Consider the following 22,570-nt stretch of genomic DNA (forward strand, 5'->3'; position numbering starts at 1 on the left):
CAAAAAGAGCAAGCGAAAGGTAACTTTATTTTTGAAAAAAGTCCATGATGCATGTCTGCTTCTTCAAAGCTGATCGCATCACTGCCGTTTCTAATTTTTCCAGCACGGTAATATGTTCATCGCCAAGGCCTCTGCTGCACACAAGTTCCTTAAGCGACGCAATGCAACCGATTGTGGTTTAAGTGTTCACAGCAACCGGCGGTAGAGCAGCATCCTCGTCATCGTCCTCGTCAGTCTCTGGGCAGTCAGGAAGGGCTCGCACTTCTCGCATAATAGCTTCGTCAGTGCATGGCTCCGCAATGTCGGCGTCGTCATCAGCGGAAACAAAATCATCCCAGGCAACGTCAGGTCCGGCCAGCTGTGTGGCAACGCGTCCTCGTGCAACCGGCCTTCGGTGGGTGATCTATGGTGTCCTCGGTGCCTGGGCCCATAAAACCCGCCTTGCAGAAGCAATTTGCTATGCACTCCGTGGTGAGTTCCATCCACGCTTCTTTTAACATCTCCACGGCGGCAAGCAAGCTGATGCGAACTGGCATGGCAGCATATGTGTCATGATGATATGCATGCTACAGGTTTAGAAGCGGTGCCAAAGCTATCTTTTTTTTTACGTTCAGAAGCCTTCATGTAATACAAATTCAGTTTCGAGGTCCTACGTCGCGCATCAGAACCTGCTGTCCCCATCGTGGTGGCTCAGTGGCTACGTTTCGATGGAGGCGAAACGCAAGGCGCCTATGTACAGTGCGATGTCGGTGCACACTAAGGAACTCCTCATAATCGAAATTATGCTGAAACTTTCCACTTTGGCGTCTCTCCAATCCTGAATTATTTCACGAAATATGCTCTCACAAAATGTTCTTGGATCCAGCTAGTTCTTATGGGCTGGGGCTCGTAAAACAGTGCATTACTCAGAAGTAATGATGTGGGCTAATGAAACATTGTTTTATGATAATAATCCATTCTTCGAGATGCAAAGAAAGTGAGTCAGCCTGAAATGTGCATATTTTCTCCTCAGGTGTATTAAGGCAGCCGACGCGATGAGCCCATTTCGGCTGCGTGCCTGTCTAGTGACTCTACCACGCCTCTACCATCAGTGCCGTCACGCGGCATCAGCCCACTTTGGGGCCAAGCTTCAGCAGCCAGTTTTCACACCTCCCCATTCTAGCCATCCTAGCTGTGGTGCACACAGGGCACCATTTTGCCAAGCCATCAATAGTGCAAAGGAGTATGTTGCAATCTCTGGATCTGCCAGAAAGTTCCATACGTGGCACAGATACGATAAAAGAAGGAAGACATCACTAGCAGATAACTTCAAGAGGGCATCTGTGTTAGAAGGCACCAATGACAACAGAAATGCAACTTTGAATGACCAAGCCAGTGGCGCTGTGAAGAACAAAGACCCAGTTGCTCCGTCAGGTTCTGAGAATAGTGCCAACAGCGGTAGCATTCGGCATGATGCTTTTATGCTGCAGCCATCTGATATTCAGTAAAAGGCCAGAGCTGAAAAGAGGCTGCAGGAGTCATGGCAAATTCCACCAACGTAGCAAAAATCAGACTTGTTCAGTGGTGGCAACGACGCGACAGACTTTGCATTTGACGAGATGTGCTTCGTGATCATCACTTTGGGTTCAATAAATGATCTCCTGAAGCTTGCAAAATGCAAAACCTGTGGTGGTGACAGTTTTGACCAAGGGTGAGCAAGAATTTAGCCTTGGCCTGAAGCTTGCTTTAACATGTACTGTTGTGGTGAGATGTTGGCAGGATGGAGCTCACTGCATGTCAGCAGCAGGGAAAAAAAGAAAACCCCTTTATTGTAAATGTTCTGGCTACACGTGTTAGTACGGCAGACTGCACTCAATGACATTTTTGCGGCACTGAAAATATCACAATGTGGGCTGCACAAGAGTATGTGGCAGAGCAAAAAAAAAAGCTGACATCTGCGGTGACCCATGCTACCAAGTAACTAACAGTGGATAGCGCTGTCTGTCAAGGATCTGTACAATGAATTGCACCTCCAAAATATCAGAAACATAGCAGTATCCTTTGACAGGTTGTGGATAATGCACAGGCATTCTGTATTTACTTGCATAATGCTCGCATGTTTCTTTGTGGAAATTTGATATGAAGTTGGGAGTGCAATAATTATGTGAAGAAAAATTTTGAGCAAATGTTTTAGAGTGCTAAAAGCAAATTTAAATAGGTGTGACTCGGAATTCTTCGGCTATCTATTGTAAATATAACTAAAATATTACTTTAAAGCAGAATGTTGTTATAAAATTACAGGGTCACCAAAAGCCCTTTATTTGCCACACGCAGCTCATCAACACTCTCCATCTTTTGTGGTATAATGTCCAAAGCAGACCATACAGTTCTTTTCTTGATCAGAGTCTTGATCTTAGTCTATGTTGACTCTGCAATCGCTGTCTCCAGTAGCATACTACACAGAATTTGTTGATGCCGAAGTGCTTGCTGGTAGCACATTTCATCATCATCATCATCAGCCTGACTATACCCACAGATCGTCCCACTAGCTGGGGCTTCTGCACAAGCCATCCATGCCAGCAAAATGGTGGATCCCCTGTGCCAGTGTCAGAAAAGCATGCTTAACTTTTTGTCGAAATAATAGGCCCTCAAAAAAGGAATTCCACAAATGAATACTTTTTGTGAAATGTCAACCCATACGGTGGGAGTTTTTGCTCACAGCCAGTGTGGTGCCCATATTCTTGTATGCCAGATCTGCTGCTAAGGCAGCACTGAAAATAATTTCCTTTGCTACGAAACTGTGCCATTGAGAGTAAAGAAGTTTCATGATCGAGTCGTCTATTTACTGAAATGCCTCACTTATCTATTGCAAAGTGCTGTCTACTGTGGCTTAGAAAAAAATTTAGCCTTAGCGTTGATTAGGGAGAAGACATCCAGAGCACTCACAGGTGGAGCCATTGCTGTAAGCTTGCGGCATCCAGTGCTGTAGACCTCATGAGCGTATCGTCTACTTTCACGATGCAGCTAGAGCCAGACTTGAGCCTGACAATGAGCTGCATAGACAATACTGCTAAGACAGGACAGCCACAGTATTGGGTGCCTTGATGTGCGCCATGCCTATGCTGCTGCACTGTTGGGCGATACCTGAAGATAGTACAAAAGCACCATCAGATGGCACTCCATACTTTGCACATTTTATGTGTTGCTTTAGAGATGTGCTTCATTCTGAAATGTGCGCACTTTTTGAGCAGATCAGCTAGTACACCTTTTGCACTCAGGTGCCAATGTGCCCTTGAGTCCAACCGCAGATGCCACTACTATCTAGGGTAAAAGCAGTAACAGCAATTGACAAAGCTCAGCTTGTGGTAACCTTGGTAAGCTGCATGAGTGCTGTTTGACTGAAATTGCTGGGGCTTCACCTAATTGCTTTTGATGCTGCTTGTGCACAGAACATGCAGCTGACATGCAGCATTGCTGCGTCAGCCTATGTCATCACCGGCTGTGCTGGTTGTCAGATCAGTAAGCTGTTCACGTAAAAATGAAAATACTAGTTTAAAAAATATCTGCAGCTCTGATGCAGCTAAAAAACTTTGAGGTTTAGTTGCTTGGCGTATCAGGAATAAGGTGCAATAAATAGCTTATATTCAAAAATATGTGTCATGAACCCTTTAAGGTATAACTCCTAGAACCACACCAGTGATTACATTTTTGAAAGTGTTTGTGAAATCTTGTCATAGCTGCGGAGAGCGACAGGCCACATAGGCTACCATTTGCTGTAGCCACAATGGCCATGACGTGACTGTCATCTGCTTGTGTGCTGTGTGAATCCCTCAGGTAATCACGAGTATGGCGAATTCCTTTGCACATAAGCATTTAAGGTAAAAGCCTTTAATGTCTCTTACTGTCATTAGCAAATGTGTCCATGTTTCAGGCACATGCCTTATATGGGCATGTGCCAATCACCATTTAATCAATACTTAACGGCAATTGGATGATATCGAAAAATGATTTAAGGCATTTTTAAGATAATTTCATAATTTATAACTGAGAATAAAATAGTTTGCAGATGGCCATGGGTGCCAGTGCATTTGGAGGTCATTGTAACTATCACTAACCATCACTTACTAGTTAAGGGGTGTTAACTAACACTAACCAGACACAAAGTAGTACTCAGAAAGTGCAGGTCATGATTAACTATTACTAACAAATAGTAATGGTTAGACATTTCGAGACGTCCATAGCTGTCACATGGTGATGTCATAGGCCGTGATGTCACGACTGGATGTGATGTTATCGTAACGTCACATCCAGTCATGTCTAATAATCAGAAGTGATATAGATGTCACATCCGGTCATGACGTCATGACTGGTGGTGACATCCCCAGGTGATTCATTCATATATGAAGCTGACCCCACCGGGTTTTCAATCCAGGCATTCGTGCAGCTTCAGATGGGAAAATGTTTGGGCGTGTTGGTGCATCATCAACACAGCGAAGCGCTCAAAATCACAAAGGACGAGGAGGGGACAGGACAATAGCGCACATAGCACTATTGTCCTGTCCCCTCTCGTCCTTTGTGAGTTTGAGCGCTTCGCTGTGGTTTTCGTGCAGCACCTTTTATTTGGCACTTTTTCGAATACCGCACCATAGAGTATATATAAAAATAGACGCAGTCAGCAGTCATCGGAAACATTTAAAGTCGGTTGACAGCAAAGGTGCAGTATCTGTCACAATTCTAGTCAATCACAAACAGCAGTCAATGCCTAAGCAGTGGGGTGGGGAAGACTTGCCTTAATGTGTGTCCTGCACTCGCAAAAAATGAATATATTGTTGGCTGCAAAGCCAGTGACTGGACAAAACTGGAAGTCTGTGAACCATGTGTTGTGGCCTAAAATGTAGGTAGAATGAGAGTAAGAAGATCAATAACACGTTCTGAAGATGCACTGAACAAGGATAGAAGAGAGGAGGCCTCAGTTAGCAGGTTGAGCCAGTATGTTCAACAAGAGGACTTGTCTTTGGCTGGGCCATATTAAGGGTGTTACCAGGATAGTGCCTCTGAATTAGTGTTGCTTTCAATGAATGTAGTTCATTTAGGTAGTCATTATTATTGCTACATATTCTTCTAAGCCGCGTTGCCTGTCCTACAAATATTCTTTGCTTACAATGTCTCGTATGATGATTGGTAAAATCTTGGTATTGTTGTGTATCTGTTGGCTTTCTGTACAAGTGACACCGAGGTGTTGAGAAAGTCTACTTTGAATGGCGATGACTGACAAGTGAATTTAATGCTACTGTGATGATTATTAAGATGCGAGACGAATGACGAGTGATTCTCATCCATGCTGCTATATGAAAATATTATCAATAAGTGAAGATATATAAGTTGTTTTTCTGGAAATGAATTTAGTATATTGGATTCTACAACTCCCGCTAATATATTTGCATAAGTCGGCACGAACGAAGTACCCATGCTTTTTCCAAATATCTGCAGATAGTAGGATGAATCAAACTCGAAATAATTTAAAGTTAGGACTAGTTTAAGAAATGACAGATAAACTTCAGTGGCATGCGGGTGGGGGTTGTTTATTAATACTTGTGAGGGGGTGTTGATACCCTCATTGATAATATTATTAGTGTAGAGGGCCATGACGTCCAATGTGACAAGTATACAGTCATCTGCAAGATTGGTCTTGTTATTATATACTCGATTAGAGAAAGCTAGGTGTGTCCTGCACATACAAAGTAAGCTGGGTCAGGAGGTCTGCTGGGTGGGGATTTATAAATATTGAGATGTTTTCTGTAGTTGTAATATTGATAAAAACAGTTGGCCTTCCTGGTATATCTGCGGTAAACAATGCTTCTGCAGAAACCTTTTGAATCTTGGGCAGTAGGTAAAACTGACCTGCTTGTTTAATTGATGGCTTAGAAAATTTAGTAAATCTCTGTAATTAGTTCCCTGGCAAACATATCTATTTACACATCTGCTACCTTTGTCTGCAGGCTTGATAAATAAATAATTTCTAGGTGTACAATGTTGTTTTATGGGTGGGGAACAGTCCCCAAGCTGTTCCTTTTATTGTTTTTTGGTGTGTTAGTGCTAAGAATTTAGAGGCACCCGTTCCTTCGTTTTGCAGTGTCATTGCCATAGTCATTGGCATTGTGCCTTGTAACCAGCTTCGCAGCCTGGGCAGGACAGGATCCTGCCACTACCACTCGCCACTACGTGTACATCCCCCTCTAATGTTTTCCAATTACTGCATGCGCTCCTGCCTCCTCCGTTTACCACTGCGTGTACCCTCCCCTCTTTCTGCATGGTGGTGACAATGTTTTCCAGTTGCCAAAGCACTGGCTTAGCATCAGCAGTTCATGGTGTGGGCGTCATATGCCGAAACGCAGAGCCACGTTGACTTGACTCGCTAGCGGTGTCAGCGAGATCAGTCAGTCACTGCTATCTCTTCACCGTGCAATGTTCCTATGGGCCCACGCGGTGCCTCATGTGACCTTCCAATCCAAAAAGCTTCCTTCATGATAGTCAAGAACTGTAAGTGGCGTGTTTCTTGAAGGAATATGCGTGAAAAATAAAGACAGTTGTTTGTAATTGTACATACATGTTTTGCTCGAATTCGAATCCCTTATCTATCAAATGTTGAAACAGCTGATCAGCTGCACTGATATTTTGCATTAGGAAGTAACATAATCTTTATAAATTTTTAAATGGCTCATATCTCCGGTGTAATGAAGTTAGCTCGTAAGTTCTTGTGATGGGATGACTAGTGACAGAATACCTATTACTCCTTTGCTTTACAACTTAATTTTATGCATTTCATGGTTCCTGTAATTTACTTCAATGAACTAGTCCACAACAACCTTCCACTACACTGTGAAAAAGAGATCAGCAAGAAGACAGAATCAATACTTGTCTAAAAATCTGCAGTTGGTTTACTGCAGGTACTTGACGGGTAGTCGTGACCATTCTCTAAGTAGCAAAGTATATTGCACTGGAGGTTCCCTGGAGGGGCAAATGGTGTAGGATTTAGTTCAAAGCTAGTCAGGAATGTGCAGTGGCACTTCCCAGGTGGTATCAGCTAAGGAAATGATAGTGTTTACTTACACTCATTTTCAGTATGCAAACAAAGTGGGGTAGGGGGAAGCCAGAAATATAACAGAGCATGAGCTGACCTGGGTTCCCCCGAGACCTCTGAAGCAATAACCTGGTTTGGAGACTTGAAACAAAGGACATAGCTCTGGTTCAGTAAGGCTTTTTTAATGCAGTGATTGGTTTGGTTTATGGAATTTAACATCCCAAAGCGGCTTGGGATAAGAGAGATGTCATAGCAGAGGGCTCTGAAAATTTTGGCATAGGGAGTTCTTTATTGTGTTTTGACATTGCAAAGCACACAGTTTTTTTGCTTTTCACCTCTATCAAATAGTGGTTGCCACAGCTGGAGTTCTATCCCGCATCCTAGAGTACCACTGTATGACCACTGGGGGTTCTATTTCAATTGTTTTATTGCTATTGTATGATCTTTATTATGGTGCATGCTTTAGGAGGGAAGAATGAGGGAATAGTCTGGGACAGAACTGGCAGTGAGGCGAGAGTGTTGCATACCTGAAAGAGGTCATGTTGTTTATTTTGTGAATTTAAACCAAAAGGTAAATTGAAACCAATATCATTACTCTGTGTAAGCAATTGTAATGCAATGCCCTCACTTTTAAGAGCAGCATTGAGTCATTATTATCATCATCAGCTGGGTTATACTCACTGTAGTATGAAGGCCTCTCCAATATTACTCCAACTAACCTAGTCCTGTGCTATCTGCATTCACTTGATCCCTGCGAACTTCTTAACCCCATCAGCCCAACTAATTTTCTGCCTTTCCCTGCTATGCATTCCTTTCCTTGGAATGCAGTTTGTTACCTTTAGTGACCATCAGAATTATCTTCTCTTTGCACTAAATATCCTGCTTATGCCCATTTCCCGATTTTTACTAGAATCAGCAATATGATCAGTAATCGGTAATATAAATTAAATAAGTTGACACCATTTTTGGAAATGTGATGTAATTAAATTGTAATTGAATGGTAACAAAATAAATTTCTTTTTCAAAAGTAATGTTGCCATGCTTAGGTGTCTTGACTCTCGGCTTACTGTTGCAGATTGCCCGTGAGAAGCTGCAGAATTTCGTGCTGGCCTTCCAGCAGAGCCTGTCGCGGGTGGGTGGCACGCGCTACCTGGCTGGGGTGCGTGAAGGTGTTGAGGTATGCAATATTCCTGGATCTGGTTTGTGCTTCCCTGATAGCTCTTGTTTGTTGCTCATGTGCATGAGTAAGCTAGGTGAGAAGAAGGCCATATAAAAGGCCAGCTGACATGGGAAATGTGTGTGACAAGAACATGGTTGTCCATTTTTAGTTTACACACAAAAGCACATGCCCAGAGTGACCTGCTTGAGGTGCTTTGTAGGGCCTTCCACTTTGCTTCAGTGCACAGACAGGTAGGATGTAATGGTGCTTTGAAAACGGCAACCATCTGTTCACATCTGTGCATTGAGTGGATGACCCTCCACTTTGCTGTCAAGTTATAACAAGCTATTAATGTTTCTTATGGTGAGATTGTACAATAAGAGCTTGGTAAACATCTACTGGCAGCAGCCAAAGTAAAATCTATTGTAAAGTTTCTGCTTAGGTTTCCCCACTCTTTCATGAATATCTGATGTGATGCACCTTGCACTAGTCAGGCCCCAGGGCTCAACCACTGCCTTTCCCACACCTATCATTTTGCAGAATTGCAGTGACAGAAGATTTGTTTATAACTGGGGGTATGATACCTATCATTTGATTGCTAAAAGGTTGTAATTAAATTCTTGGAAGATCCTTGAATTTGTGGATGTCCTTGAACTTTACGCTCGGTTAGTCTTTGGCTCAGTGTTTGAAAGGGCAGTAATGCTGGAAATTGATGCGATCTGATTAGTACCAGGTGTACTTCTAGTCTATGCTTCTTTTACAATGAGCTAGGAACTTGAACCATTCAAGCCCCACCCTCTCCTCCCTCTTGGGATAGTGCCTACTAGAGCAGCCACTTGCAGTGCACATGTGCACTGCCGTTAAGAAAATGACATTCCATGCATTGTTGCTATTTTTGTGTGGATAAGTCACATTTTTTTAGGCTACTTTGTTATAATATTGCTAATACTGAAATACTGCTTCAATTCTTTCTGCAGACATTTCTTCAGACAAAATTTGGCTGCCAAGCTGGCAGACGCTCTTCTACAGGGTTTTTCTCAAGCTGTCTCCTTATGATAGCGTAAGGAAGCAGCCATCCAAGTCTGAGCTAGCTGGCAACTGTGTAAATTCTCAAGATGTGCTTGTTTCATAAAGTTAGTACAGCCAAGACTAGAGTGAAAGGGGTGGGGGCACTCCCATGTGTACCCTCTCCACTTCTTTGCTAATCGTGATTGTAGCCATGGTACTTCATGGATGGTAGCCAGCACTTATCACGTGACCTTTGGACTAAATCTAGCACAAATTATGGTGTAAAAAACTGACAATATTGACAAAATGGGGAACATGAAGGTGGCAGACATGCTTTGCAGATCCCAGTATATGCAGTGCAGTGCGTTGACTGATGCTTTGGACCAATTCTAGTGCAAATTATGGTGTACCAAACTGACAATTGTGGCAAAATGGGGGACATAGAATTGGCAGACATGCCTTGCAGATTGCAGTACTGCTGGCTTAGTGCCATATTTCCCATAGCTACTGGAACCAGCAGCTGCTTGAACCAGTAGCAGCTGGGTTTCACTGAAGGCTGGAGAAACTGCATAAAAATTTGTTCCTGAAACATGCTAGCAGCAAAAAACAACTGCAATTTAAAAATGAACAATTTGCAAAGCAGCTACTCAAGAGCCATACATTTGAAGAGAGTGCACATAGGAACAGGTCAAGTGTGAAAATTTTAGTGATGTGAGCTTCCACGGGAACACGTGAAAATGTAGGTGGTTCAAATGTTGCATACAGTCATGCACATTGCACCAAAGCCCACAAACTCCCGCTATCTTTCATTCGCTCAGCAATGAGAACTCCATTCCTAGGAACAGTGTAATGCATGGCCTTAGTTAAGGTCTTGCACTGCTGGTATTACCAATGAGCTTACAGGTATACATGATGCTGGTCAGACCTTCCACAAAACACAAAAAGAGCTAATTGACATCTAGAATATGTCTAGGCCAAGAAATGGGCACTTCTAAAAGAAGTCTCATTTGAGACGTTCTGTAGACGCAAGAGCTACAAGCCTTCCTGTAGCTCTGATTTAGCTCTGCTAATGCTACGCTAATAGAAGTCTTGAAAACTTCTCACCTAGAAAATTTTTATACTCATTCTAGACATTGCTTCTAGCTGCCCAGTCAAAAAAAATCAATGGGTCCAATTGGGAAGACCAGTCAGATTGAATTGGTTCTGCCAATCCCAAATGGTTTGTCCAATGGGTACTGTCCAACCCAACGGGTTTCTTCACTCCCAATTGGGAAGCCCAGTTGGTTTCTTCACTCCCAACTGGGACACCCATTGGTTTCATGACTCCCAATTGGGAATGAAGAAACTAATTGGGCGTCCCAATTGGGACTGAAGAAACCAACGGGGGGATTGAATAAACCCATTGGGCTAATGGGAAGCCCAATGGGTTACTTCAATCCCAATTGGGATTCCCTCGCTCCCAATTGGGACGACCATTTGAAACGAATTGGGCTTCCAACTGGGCTTCCCATTGGTTCTAATTGGTCCTAAGCAAACATTCCCAATTGGGAAAGTCAAGTCAGTGATATCCTTGACTGAGATGTGCACAGATATACATACCTGTATAAAGAGACAAGAGTGAAAAATTTAAGTTCTTATAAAAAGTATATGCCGCTTAATCTTATTAATTGATTATATCATGTTTACTGTAACTGCAGGCATAATTAAATAAGTTAACTCTGAATAACAAAAATGTGTCACTGGTCCCAGCAGCACTGTTCAAAGAATGGAGTATATAAGTCTGCAACCTGTGGATGTATACATTGAATCTGTGTTAGTTCCGTGTGTAATGCTTGCTTGTCTCCCATGATTTCTGTAAAAAATTGTAACTTCATTGAACTTGTCTAAAAATTGGCTCCCCTATAACTTCTAGGCAGAAAACATTGAAATTGCGTCTCCATTTTTTTATTTTTCTTCAGCTATGTGAGTTCAAACCATTTGGGCTCAATGGGTATACCATTTGAGTTCAATTGGGGAAACCATTTGGTCTTCATGGGTGACCAATTATTTCCAATTGGGAGCACCAATTCATATGAAATGGTCAGGCCCAATGGGTGGCGAAAACACAAATGGTTTTTGACCAATTCATTTCAATTGGGAAATTCCCAATTGGACCCATTGAATTTTTTTGACTGGGTGTAGCTCTGCTATAGCTGTGCTAGTAGAAATTTTTAAACCCTCTTGGCTACAACATTTCTATTCCTGTTTTAGATGTGTAACGATTTGCAGTTTCTGCTCATTGTCCTCAATTCTGCATGTGAGGTCACACAGTGCTCTGCTTTGGGAGCATTTTTTTTCTAAATTTAATGAAATTACACAGTTAACTGGGGAGAAGGCAGTTGATGTAGGCTTGCACTTTGTACTACACAATAAGATACAGCTAGAGATGGCACAAAATCAGTTCGGCTGAAGAGAAATAAAATTTTAAATTTTTTATAGAATTTTAAATTTTACTCCTTTACCCCCCTCCCCGATTATGTGCATATCTATAGCTGTGTCTTATAGTGCTGTAGAAAATGCAAGCCTTCAACGATTCAGCCTCTCCCCAGTTAACTGTAAAATATAAAATTTAGAAAAAAATATTCTCAAACCAGAGTATTGTGTGATCTCACATGCAGAATTGAGGATAATGAGCACAAACTACAAATTGCTACACTCAATAGTGAATGCACATGCTGAATGTATGAAGAACACATGCTTCTCCAGCCCAAATTTTTATTGCACTCAATCTAGAAAAGTTAAAGCAATCAGCAAATAAACTTGTTGACAATATAGATTTGATAAGCCTTTTTTGAAAGTTCTTCTGCAAAAGTAAATTCCGAACAACCTGCACTGGCAAAAAACAGTCAAGTTACATGTATGCATGCACATGCACTGGTGTAAACTCATTGGAACCATCCACCCAGAAGGTTCTGCATAAAAATATTTTTTTTTATAACTTGCATAGATATATAAAATCATAATGCACACTGAAGGCTTTGGCTGATGAGCTAAATTCAATGGTTTATCATAAACTCCAGGTTTTGCCTTTTCCAGGAATGTTTAAGACAGACAAGATTTCAGCAATCTGCAAAGACAAAAAAGCTCAAAATAATCAAATGAGCCGAAGGCAGTGGCAGTTGAGCTATGTGCCTGGGTTATGTGGGTTTTAAGAAAAGAAAAATATGTGCGGAGAAAGGAAACACCAAAATAAGGTGATACCACTAGCATCTATTCAAAATTCCCAGACCTACCTTGAACGCCAATGAAATCATTCACCTAGTAGGCCATGCATGAAAAAATAAATCCCTCATAGCTAGCACCACAAAATGAGGTCGAGGCAGTGGCCTTATGCTTCGGGCACTGACCTACCGTGTACTTGAAGAACAGTCTTTTCTAGTGTGCTTTAAGAGAAGAAAGCTTTATCACCCTGTATATACACAGAAAACCTTAAAGTGAACTGAGGTTACTGATTTGAAAATGCTATGGTGCAAAGATGACAACAAAAACGAATAGGACACCATATGCATACAACTACCAAATATTTATTGGAAGAAAACACAAATATTCTACTTCTAACACCAGTGAAGTGCCAAATTTTTTTGAACAGACTCATATAATTCCATGTCTTCAACACAATCACTAGCAAGAAATTAACTCGTTGTAGCGTTGTAGCCGATCGACCGAAGACTCGTCATTGGTATAACCTGCTACGCACTAGCAGACAGCAGGCAAAGGACTTGGACCATACACTGTGACAAAAAAGAGTTTCTTGCACCTGTAATGCTTCTAATACCTGATAGCGACAGCTTGCTCACTGGGGCTACTACTTAAAAAATACTTAGCTTGTTTGAAGAATAATTTGATAGAATGACCAGAACCAAATTTGTGAACAGATTGATACCCTAAATGAAAACAAGCTCCCAATTATAAGTAGCAAAGACCTGCACAAGATAAACATTCATTTTGATTGTTAGAGGTTTTCTGCACCATACCATAGGTTATCCAAAGGGGGCCAGAAGCCCTACTGGTCATCATCATCATCATCATCATCATCAGCCTGATTATACCCACTGCAGGGCGAAGGCCTCTCCCATATCTCTCCACTTAACCCGGTTCTGTGCTACCTGCATCCACTTGACCCCTGCGAACTTCTTAATCTAATCCGCCCACCTAACTTTCTGCCGCCCCCTGCTACGCTTTCCTTCCCTTGGAATCCAGTTTGTTACCCTCAGCGACCATCGGTTATCCTCTCTTTTCACTACATGTCCTGCCCATGTCCATTTCTTCTTCTTAATTTCCACTAGAATGTCGTTAACTTGCGTTATTTCTCTGACCCACTCTGCACGCTTTCTATCTCTTAATGTTACCCCTACTATTTTTCGTTCCATAGCCCTCTGGGTTGTCCTCAACTTAAGTAGAACTCTCTTGGTTAGCCTCCACGTTTCAGCCCCATAGGTGAGTACAGGCAAGATGCAACTGTTGTATACTTTCCTCTTGAGCGATACCGGTAAGCTGCTAGTCATAATCTGCGAGTGCTTGCCAAATGCGCTCCATCCCAATCTTATCCTTCTTGTTATTTCCTTTTCATGGTCCGGATCTGCGGTTACTACCTGTCCTAAGTAGTTATATTCGCCTACTACTTCCAGTATTTCGCTACCTAATGTAAACTCCTGTTCCTTCCCGAGGCTGTTGAACATTACCTTAGTCTTCTGCATATTGATTTTCAAGCCTACCTTTCTACTTTTCCTGTCTAGGTCATCAATCATTATTTGCAGCTCATCTCCCGAGTTGCTTAGCAAGGCAATGTCATCAGCAAATCGCAGATTACTGAGGTATTCTCCATCTACCCTTATCCCTAACTGCTCCCATTCCAAGTCTCTGAATACTTCCTCTAAACAAGCTGTGAATAGTACTGGGGAGATTGTGTCTCCTTGCCTAACACCTTTCTTTATGGGAATTTTGTTACTTTCTTTATGCAGAACTATGGTTGCTGTGCAGCCACTATATATATCTTCCAGCACTTTCACGTACGGCTCGTCTACCCCCTGATTTCGCAATGCCTGCATCACCGCCGAGGTTTCAACTGAGTCAAATGCTTTTTCGTAATCAATGAATGCTATGTATAAGGGCTGATTAAATTCCGAGCATTTTTCTATCACCTGATTGATGGCATGGATATGATCGATAGTAGAGTACCGTTTCCGAAACCCTGCTTGATCCTTTGCTTGATTGCAGTCTAAGGTTGTCCTGATTCTATTAGCGATTACCTTAGTAAATACCTTATACGTAACAGACAGTAAGCTGATTGGTCTGTAATTTTTAAGGTCCTTAGAGTCCCCTTTCTTGTGAATGAGGATAATGTTTGCATTCTTCCATGTTTCCGGTACCGTCGATGACACCAGGCACTGCGTATACAGGGTGGCCAGTTTTTCTAGCACGATATCCCCCCCGTCCTTCAGCAAATCTGTAGTTATCCGATCCTCTCCAGCCCTACTGGTCCCTATAGTTAATGTGCTGAAAGCCAGCAGTTGCTACTGGCTTCAGTATGCTCAGCAGAAAATCATTAAGCTGTCTGATGGGACCAGTAGCCAAGTTATTGGTCCCAGTAGCCACTGAGACCAGTAGCATCTGGTTCCAGAAGAAAACCAGTAAGGCTGGTAGAAAACCAGTAGGAATTTTTAATGGCTCCATTAGAAAACCAGTAGGCTTCTTAATGGTTTCAGTGGAAACCAGTAGATTTCATTGTGGTTCCAGTACAAACCAGTAGCTTCCCAGTAACAAATTTGTGATTATAGAGTTGTTTTTGCATTATTTTTGACGAAAAGTTGTTATTGTGCTGTTGCACTACACCAGCCGGAACTTAAAATGTCCATGTTTCCTGACATGGTCTTGAGGAAGCTTCATACAAATCGCCATGTACTCTGAAACTAGCCTTCATTCTGGGTAAAACAATTGGCTGTGGTTTAGCTTCAGCTAAACATAATGTGAAACGAAGCTGAATTTGGTACTTGTTGCTGTCAGTGTTGAAGCAAAAGCAGCTGGGGTTATCATGCTGCTTGTTGCTCACACCTCTCAGTATCAATGCAGCCACATTTTGAGAGATGCTCCTCACATTGTTTTGGCATTTCTACTGCTCTTTGACTTTAGCCTGTTCATAACAAGCACGGCTGCTCAGCTGCTTTTCCTCTGAGTCGATGGTGTGGCTCTGGCCGAGGCACATGGCATGCTTCTATATATACTCGAGATTGATATCATGATCACGTGTTTGACCATTCAGCTGCTCATTCATTAAACTACTTATGACAGTTGACCTTTCACCTTGACCTTTAGTGGGAACATAGCTACCCAAAGTGGTGGTTTAAGTTTTAATAATCTGGGTTCGATCCCATCCACTGCGTTTCTATAGAGGCAAAGTGGAGAGGCATCCATGTGCTGTGCAAAGTTGGTGCATGTTAAAGATCCCCAGGTAATCAAAATAAGTATGTAGCCTTCCACTGCAGCATTTCTTTTTCTTTTTCCACTTACATGCGCACCTTTCTCCTATTCCTCACAACGGGGTTCAGGTATCCTCATCACTAGTGTAACAGCTACTGTGCCTTTCCTTTGAACAAATGATTGAGTTCCAACTTGACTTCGCTGTTTGAAGGTCATCAGGAGCACATGATGACCTTGGCTTTACATCGCATACTGAAGCTATCACTTCAATAGTGGAGCCCACTTATAGTAATACTGATGAGCAAAGGAAATACCATTGTAATAACCAATATTTGTTATATTTTATTTATTTTAAAAAGACTGAAAAGACATGATTCAGAGAAGTTATTGACAACTAAGTCACTTAGAATATTGATTTATTGCAGGAAAAATCTACACCAGTCATCTTTGATTGCTCCATGCTGAATTTTTTTCACATCTCTGCAGGGTGCATTTGTGTACTGCCCATGGGGTCTTTAACAAGTATGAGGTCCTGGAAGGACATTATTATTTGTAAGGTTATAGATTCCTGTTCCTTGTCACTGTTGGCATAGGTGACATCTCAAATAATTCAGTTGCTTTGCCAGTAAAATGTTCATTTTCGTGACTGCATCGTCAGCATGCATGACTACTCCAAATCCTTGCATACCACCATCATCATTAAATTAGTGGGAGCTTCACCAACATTCGTGATACTGGGGCTCTGCACAAAGCCTGTTTTAAAGAAAGAAACCAATGAGTTTGGAGGACTGAAGGAACAATGACCAAGGAAAGAGAAAACCACATTTGCAGGCACGTCGTGCACTCAGTGACTCACGGAGTTGTACATGGGCATGTGTCCTATGCAGCAATACATCTGCATTGGCTGCAGTGTATTTTCTATGACAGGCACACCCTCAGAAATATTAAATTAAGAATGAACGGCTCTATTGAAGGTGACTTCTGAAAGTCTCATTCTCACCTATGCCACCATGGCATGTAAGCATCTCCAAATTGTTCGACTTGTGTGTGCATGATCATTTTGTGTTTTCACTTTCAAAGCACTGGGTCGGTACATCGGTTAGCTCCTGCAGTTCCTCATGTACATGCTTTCGCATTATAAGTATGGTTTGAGCAGTGTGGTAATTGTGACTTGTGATTTTCAACTTTAAAATTGGCTCTTAGTGACCAGAAATAATTGATATAGCCGATAACACACTTTGAAAGCTTTGTTATAAGCAGTTTACTTTATCATAGAAAAAAGTTTGAGTACTGCAAAATTTAACTGTTCTATCCAGTATTGTGTATTGTTCTAACAGGCATTGTTATAAGTGGGTTTGTCTGTAGTACGAAATTCTGCCATGAATGGATGCACCAAGACATTGGCATGCCATCACAGGTGGTGCTCTCAATGCGGCCTCAGGAGATTGCAAACTGGTCGACGTGCTACTGATTGTCTGCCAGTGCATCATTTAAAAAGGGGGGATTGACACCAGTTTTGGAATATAAGTTGTATACTGCACTTATTTCTGATATGGTAAGCAACTAAGTTTCAGCTAAATTAATTTTTTTTCTTCTCTTCGTGAACAGCTTGCTGATCTGGCAACCTGTGCAGCCAGTGAAGACAGACCGACACTGCATTGTCTGTTGCATGTTCCGTGCACGAGCAGTGTCAGCCGCTACACAGTCATGGGAAGCTGCAGTGAGCAGATGTGGCAGGCCAAGTGCCACTAACGGCATTTAACACAAACTGACCTTATCAATCCATAGGAAATAGTGACGTCCGTGGGCAAAATTTAAATGCACGTTAGCACCCAAGTACAAAAGGTGCACGAGCTGGCCTGCTCCAACAAAGTACACACTGTATACTGAAACACGTATCAAAAGCAGTGTAAAGCAGCACATAAAATGCAGTGCATATAGTGCTATCAGACAGCACTTTTGTACAAACTGCAGGTACCCCTGACAATGCAGCAGGTGCAGTACGCTACATCGCGGCATCCCCCAATTTTGCAGCATTCTTTTCGCTGCTCGATCATTGTCAGGCCCAAGTCTGCCCCAAGTGCATGATGAAAGCAGATGAGGTTATATGGCTCACAGCACCGTGTGCTGCAATCTTACCACAACAATGCCTTCCTTTTTTACTCTCAACCCCAGTTTTTCGTAGCAAAAGGAATTACCGCAAAAACCTGCATATATGTGGACCCACAAATACGAGGTTTAATCTTGGGATAGCGTAAATGAAAATTCATGGAACCACATGATCCCCCAGTTTCTGTAAACCAGTAGGCTGCCTCCAGCTTGGATGCCGGATGGCAGTGCATAAGCTGCCAGTTAGCATGTGCCATGCTCACGCCTGTTCACGTCTAGAACTATGTGCAGGCATGCAGCCTGAGGACCCCAGAAGTGCAATCAAATTTGGCATGATCGCGATCATCACCATAAGGTGTACCATCTGCTGAGTTCTTTGCTAAATTCTAATTGGCATAGAAACTGCTCTTCAATACTTCTAAGCAGATTTGTTACACTGTATTTCCCAAAAGCACAACCTTAGGACTGCTATATCAAGTGTCCATGATTATGTTGTATTGTATAGTTAGTATTGATATATGATCTTTGGCAGATTTGCACAAAACTGCTGCATAAGGAATCAAGTTGTGCAGTGAAGCCATATGTCATATTTGTGGGAGTCGAGCAGCGAGACTGGAAAGCTGTCGAAAAGTGATTACTTTGGCCTCCTAATCAAAATAAATCACTGTCGCTGCTGTTCAAAAACAGCATAGCATGCCGTCCCCATGATGAGTGATATGTAATGTTGCCCGAGTGCCTATTGGGTTGGCTTCACAGTGGCACACGGTTGCTTGGCAGGGAAAGAAAAGGAACACACCACTCTGGCAAAGCCTATATAGTAAGTCTAGGCGTGGTCAGCATGGCTGGAGAGAGAAGAGATATCGGTGCAAAATGCCAAGTGCTGCTTTTGCCAATTATACATTGTGTGGTGTGCATATGACCTGCTTCTGGTCAAGTGTGTACCATAAAACCAACGAGCAGCATGGTCATGCCGGAGTCACGTGGAATGAAGGGTCAGCATGGTATGGCATGGTATGTGATAATGAGGGGAGTTGGGGGAGAGAAGGACTTTTGCATGGGTGGGATGTGCCTGCTCGGAAATTTACGACATTATATTACTGATTGCACATAAACCCATATAGTTGTATTCTAACACATCAGAAATAATGCATACAAAATATGGTCTTCATGTAGACATTTTAGGAGTATTCTTTTTTCATAGAGTAAATTGGGAATTTAATTAATAGTCTCACATTGTTCATCTTGTTCAAGAATTAAAGTTACTCAGGTTTATCTCAACAGGAGTCTACCATATGTTGAAATGTGCAGCTGAGCACATAATGTGTTTCAGCATCTTAGCAGATATGGTTATTTTGGTGCTAGCTATTGCCACATTGCCTTAAAAACAGTCATCTAAACCTGGATTGCCTGTCATGTCATTGGTGGGCTTGTTCTCATGTGTAATACTTGTGATGGTAATTGTGCATGGCTACCACACTGATTTCCTTGCAGGCAATAGCATCAAGATCGTGCACATCTCCAGATGGGGACTTGCTTGACTGGGCAAAAGCAGCATTTCTGCCAGAGAACACTACCATGGCAGCACATACTTCAGGACCAGGTAAGTCTCATTCGCAGTGTCTAATTTGTGCATCCCACTGCACCATGTTTTTGGTAGGCTTGTGGCCTCTGCACATGTTTTAGATGGTCTTGTGAAGGAGTTATTTTCATTTGCAGTGGTACCTTTGGGACTTGAGTCAGTTTGTTAGGTGCCACAAAATATGTTGAATTCAAGAAAACAACCCTACATAGAAAACACAGATAGGAGGTTGTATAAGCTGTAGCTAAAATTGCTTCATCTGCACAGAACTGTCCATGCACATGGAGATGTTCCATTCTACACCCTGTGGGACAAACAGCAGGGAATGTGCACAGCATACATAAAAAGAGACCAGGTGCAAGGCCACACTATTGCATGGAGGAAGCCTATCTTAAAGCCTAGATAAAAGGCACATGACTTGTGCATGTATTGCCTTCCTCTTTAATGAAATATGTCTAGGAATTTGTGTTCTGTGCTTCCACAACCTCTTATGTTATCTTGATATCTGTCAGCTGGCTGTCATTGTTGATTCTCTCATTGTGCATGTAGATCTTTTTCTTTTTGGTTCCTTTTGGGCAGTGATATCCCTCTTGGGATTACCGTGATAACTTTGAGATGCACGACTATCAAAATTTGGGTGTGGAGCAAGTACAAATGATCAAATTTCTGTGAATCAAAATATTTCCACATTATTTTGGATTATGAGTGAATGTAGTATGAACCCAAGAGAATACTTTTCTATAAAGCACAGCTATGAATAGAAAAAAGTTCTTTTTTACTTTCATCTGGATAATTTAAGAACCTGTAAGGTCTAAGTCTACTAGGCTTTTAATAAGGCAAGGAAAGTCATGTGGCAGTAAACTATTTTGTAGTATAATACCTCTCGTACAGTGCTTAAGAATTTCATTTAGTGTAAAAAGGTGTCTACTACCAGATTTAGACTTAATACTTAAATGACTATGGAGCTGACTGAATGTTGCCATAGAGCCCTGTAAGGTGCTTTACCTACTCATTGGAGCAGTGTTACCAGTGGTTGTACTATTACATTAGAAGGGCAAAGCAAATATCATTGCTGGGAGGTTGCAGGAAGGGGACCCTCCATGCAGGTACAACAGTTCCAATTTGTGCAGCCAACTTGCAGCAGCATGAGGGGGACCATCCTATTATCACTCTCTCCTCATGATGCCTGAAAATGAAATGCAGGTTGTGAAATGTCACAGAAATCACGGCAGCATGTACCGATATCGGTTTCAACAGGCTGTGAGCTATGCGATGGGCCAAAGCACAACCTTTGACTAAAGGACTGATAATGAAACCACACCAACTGATGCCCCACCATGGACAATACACTGAACATGTTGTGGTTGCTTGCACTTGCTCAAAGCCTGTATTCCAATGTGACATTCTTTTTTTTGCCCATTGTGGCCTAAAAGTAGTTTCTAATTGACAGTGACTATCATAGAGCAACTGCAGCAGCACATGTATGCTGCATTGTAGCTGATTCTTATACAAAGTGTGCCACTTCCAGATGTGCTAGGCCTTTCATCATAGCGATCTAAAGCGAGAACATTGCTGACATCAAATTCATTATCAAACTTTGACTGCACTCTGGTGAGGCATTTTGATGCACATCATGACTTATTTTTCCAACCTGCAAGTACCCAGCAACCACACCTTGGTGGCTCCTGAATGGCTGTCTTTGTTTCTTCACATATGGGTTTCTGTCTCAAACTGGCAGCTGCTTCTATGAGAAAAAAGCTTGTTAACTCATCTGGCAAGTGCTGCCAATTGGAAATGGAGAGCTGATTTACCACGGGGTGTATTGAACCACAAATTCGTAATTTCTGTGTGTTTGGAGATTCCAATAATTCAAGTAGAGAAAGCGCAATGTGAATTGAATAGCAAGTACTATTTAAGAACACTTTGTAATTTTGCTTATCTCCCCACCCTAACACTAAACATATATGGGATGCTTCTTGTATGCTGTCATTCAGATTTATATGCCAATCAAAGTGCCATAGATTAGTTTCTAGATGCATTGGCGACTGATGTACAGTGTACTTCTATTGCTCTCATGTGTGGGTAGCATAGCCACGTAAATGATCTTTTTCACAAAATAAAGCATTTGTAATGCGGCATATTCTTCAGTTGCTTTCAGTTAGAATAAGTATGACTCATTTAAAGGGGGACACGGCTCTTCAAGCTATTTTTTTATTTTCAAAAAACTTGATAAAACTAGGTAGTTTGATTCAGTTTCTTGCACTGATTTCAAATATGTAACTATTTTTACAATTGGCCAATTAGTTCAAAAGATAGATGAAATTAACTGTCCATAATTTGCAGAAGCAGTGAAAAAGTAACCACACTAAAAACATTTATATTGACACTTTGCTATGTACTAGAAAGCATACTGTATACACAATGCTAGGAGCACTTTTTTGATAAAACAAATATTAGCGATTTTATAGCATTTCAAAGTCCACCATTCAAATGTGGGTGCCCTACTGTCTGACTTAGAGCAAAATTAAAAAATGTTTTAAGCGTAAATTGCAAAATCTGCTCCTAACATTATGTGCTTTGCACTTTTAGCTACATGCCACAACAAAATATATGGTTCTACCTCCAATGAAGACAGAGATATCGCTTCTGCAAATAAGCACGAAGTCAAGAATTGGTGTTTTGAGAAAACGAGAAAAAGAGATTGGCTCTCTTTTAATCAAAAATGTAGAGAAAATATAGCCATATTTTGTAATTTAAGTGACTAGAAGGCACCAGGGATGTAGTCAGACTGACTATGGCTACCCAAATGGCATTTTTGAAAGTGTGCTGCATGTCCGCAGTGGTCTTGCACTTGTTTGCAGATGCCACTGCTTGGCAATGGTCTTTCTCTGCCATGCGCTTCATGATTGTTGTTCCAGGGTTGAGGTGAAGCTCTTTCAATATTGCTGCAGAGGAGCTTTGGTAACCAGCATTAAATCTCATAACAGCTTCAGCCACAGCAGCTTGCACCGTGAACAGTGAGGCATGCTGTTCTTTTTATACCAGTGACCATATCAGGGAGTGGAGACATTCATTGGTGTTTTGAGTGCTGCCCCGTTGGCACCGCTCAAGAAGCCTTTCATCAGACAGGCGCTCATTAATGGGCAACAAGGCCTCACATACGTGCTGAGGCAAATTGTAGCGGTGCTTAGGGGCTGTC

General features: G+C 41.9%; 1 protein-coding gene across 1 annotated transcript in view; it reads left to right on the forward strand.

The window, feature by feature from the left end:
* LOC146172506 (DNA (cytosine-5)-methyltransferase 3B-like) overlaps positions 1-22,570 on the forward strand; it is a 242,252-nt gene that overhangs the window by 25,270 nt on the left and 194,412 nt on the right. Inside the window, exons 3-5 of the mRNA XM_084585780.1 lie at positions 8,136-8,237; positions 19,284-19,392; positions 19,476-19,527. Coding sequence (XP_084441906.1) covers positions 8,136-8,237; positions 19,284-19,392; positions 19,476-19,527 — 263 coding nt within the window. The remainder of the gene's footprint in view (positions 1-8,135; positions 8,238-19,283; positions 19,393-19,475; positions 19,528-22,570) is intronic.

The sequence above is a fragment of the Amblyomma maculatum genome, unplaced genomic scaffold (assembly GCF_055883805.1).
Source record: "Amblyomma maculatum isolate TAMU_Amacu unplaced genomic scaffold, ASM5588380v1 scaffold_13, whole genome shotgun sequence".
In the NCBI taxonomy this organism is placed as follows: Eukaryota; Metazoa; Arthropoda; class Arachnida; order Ixodida; family Ixodidae; genus Amblyomma; species Amblyomma maculatum.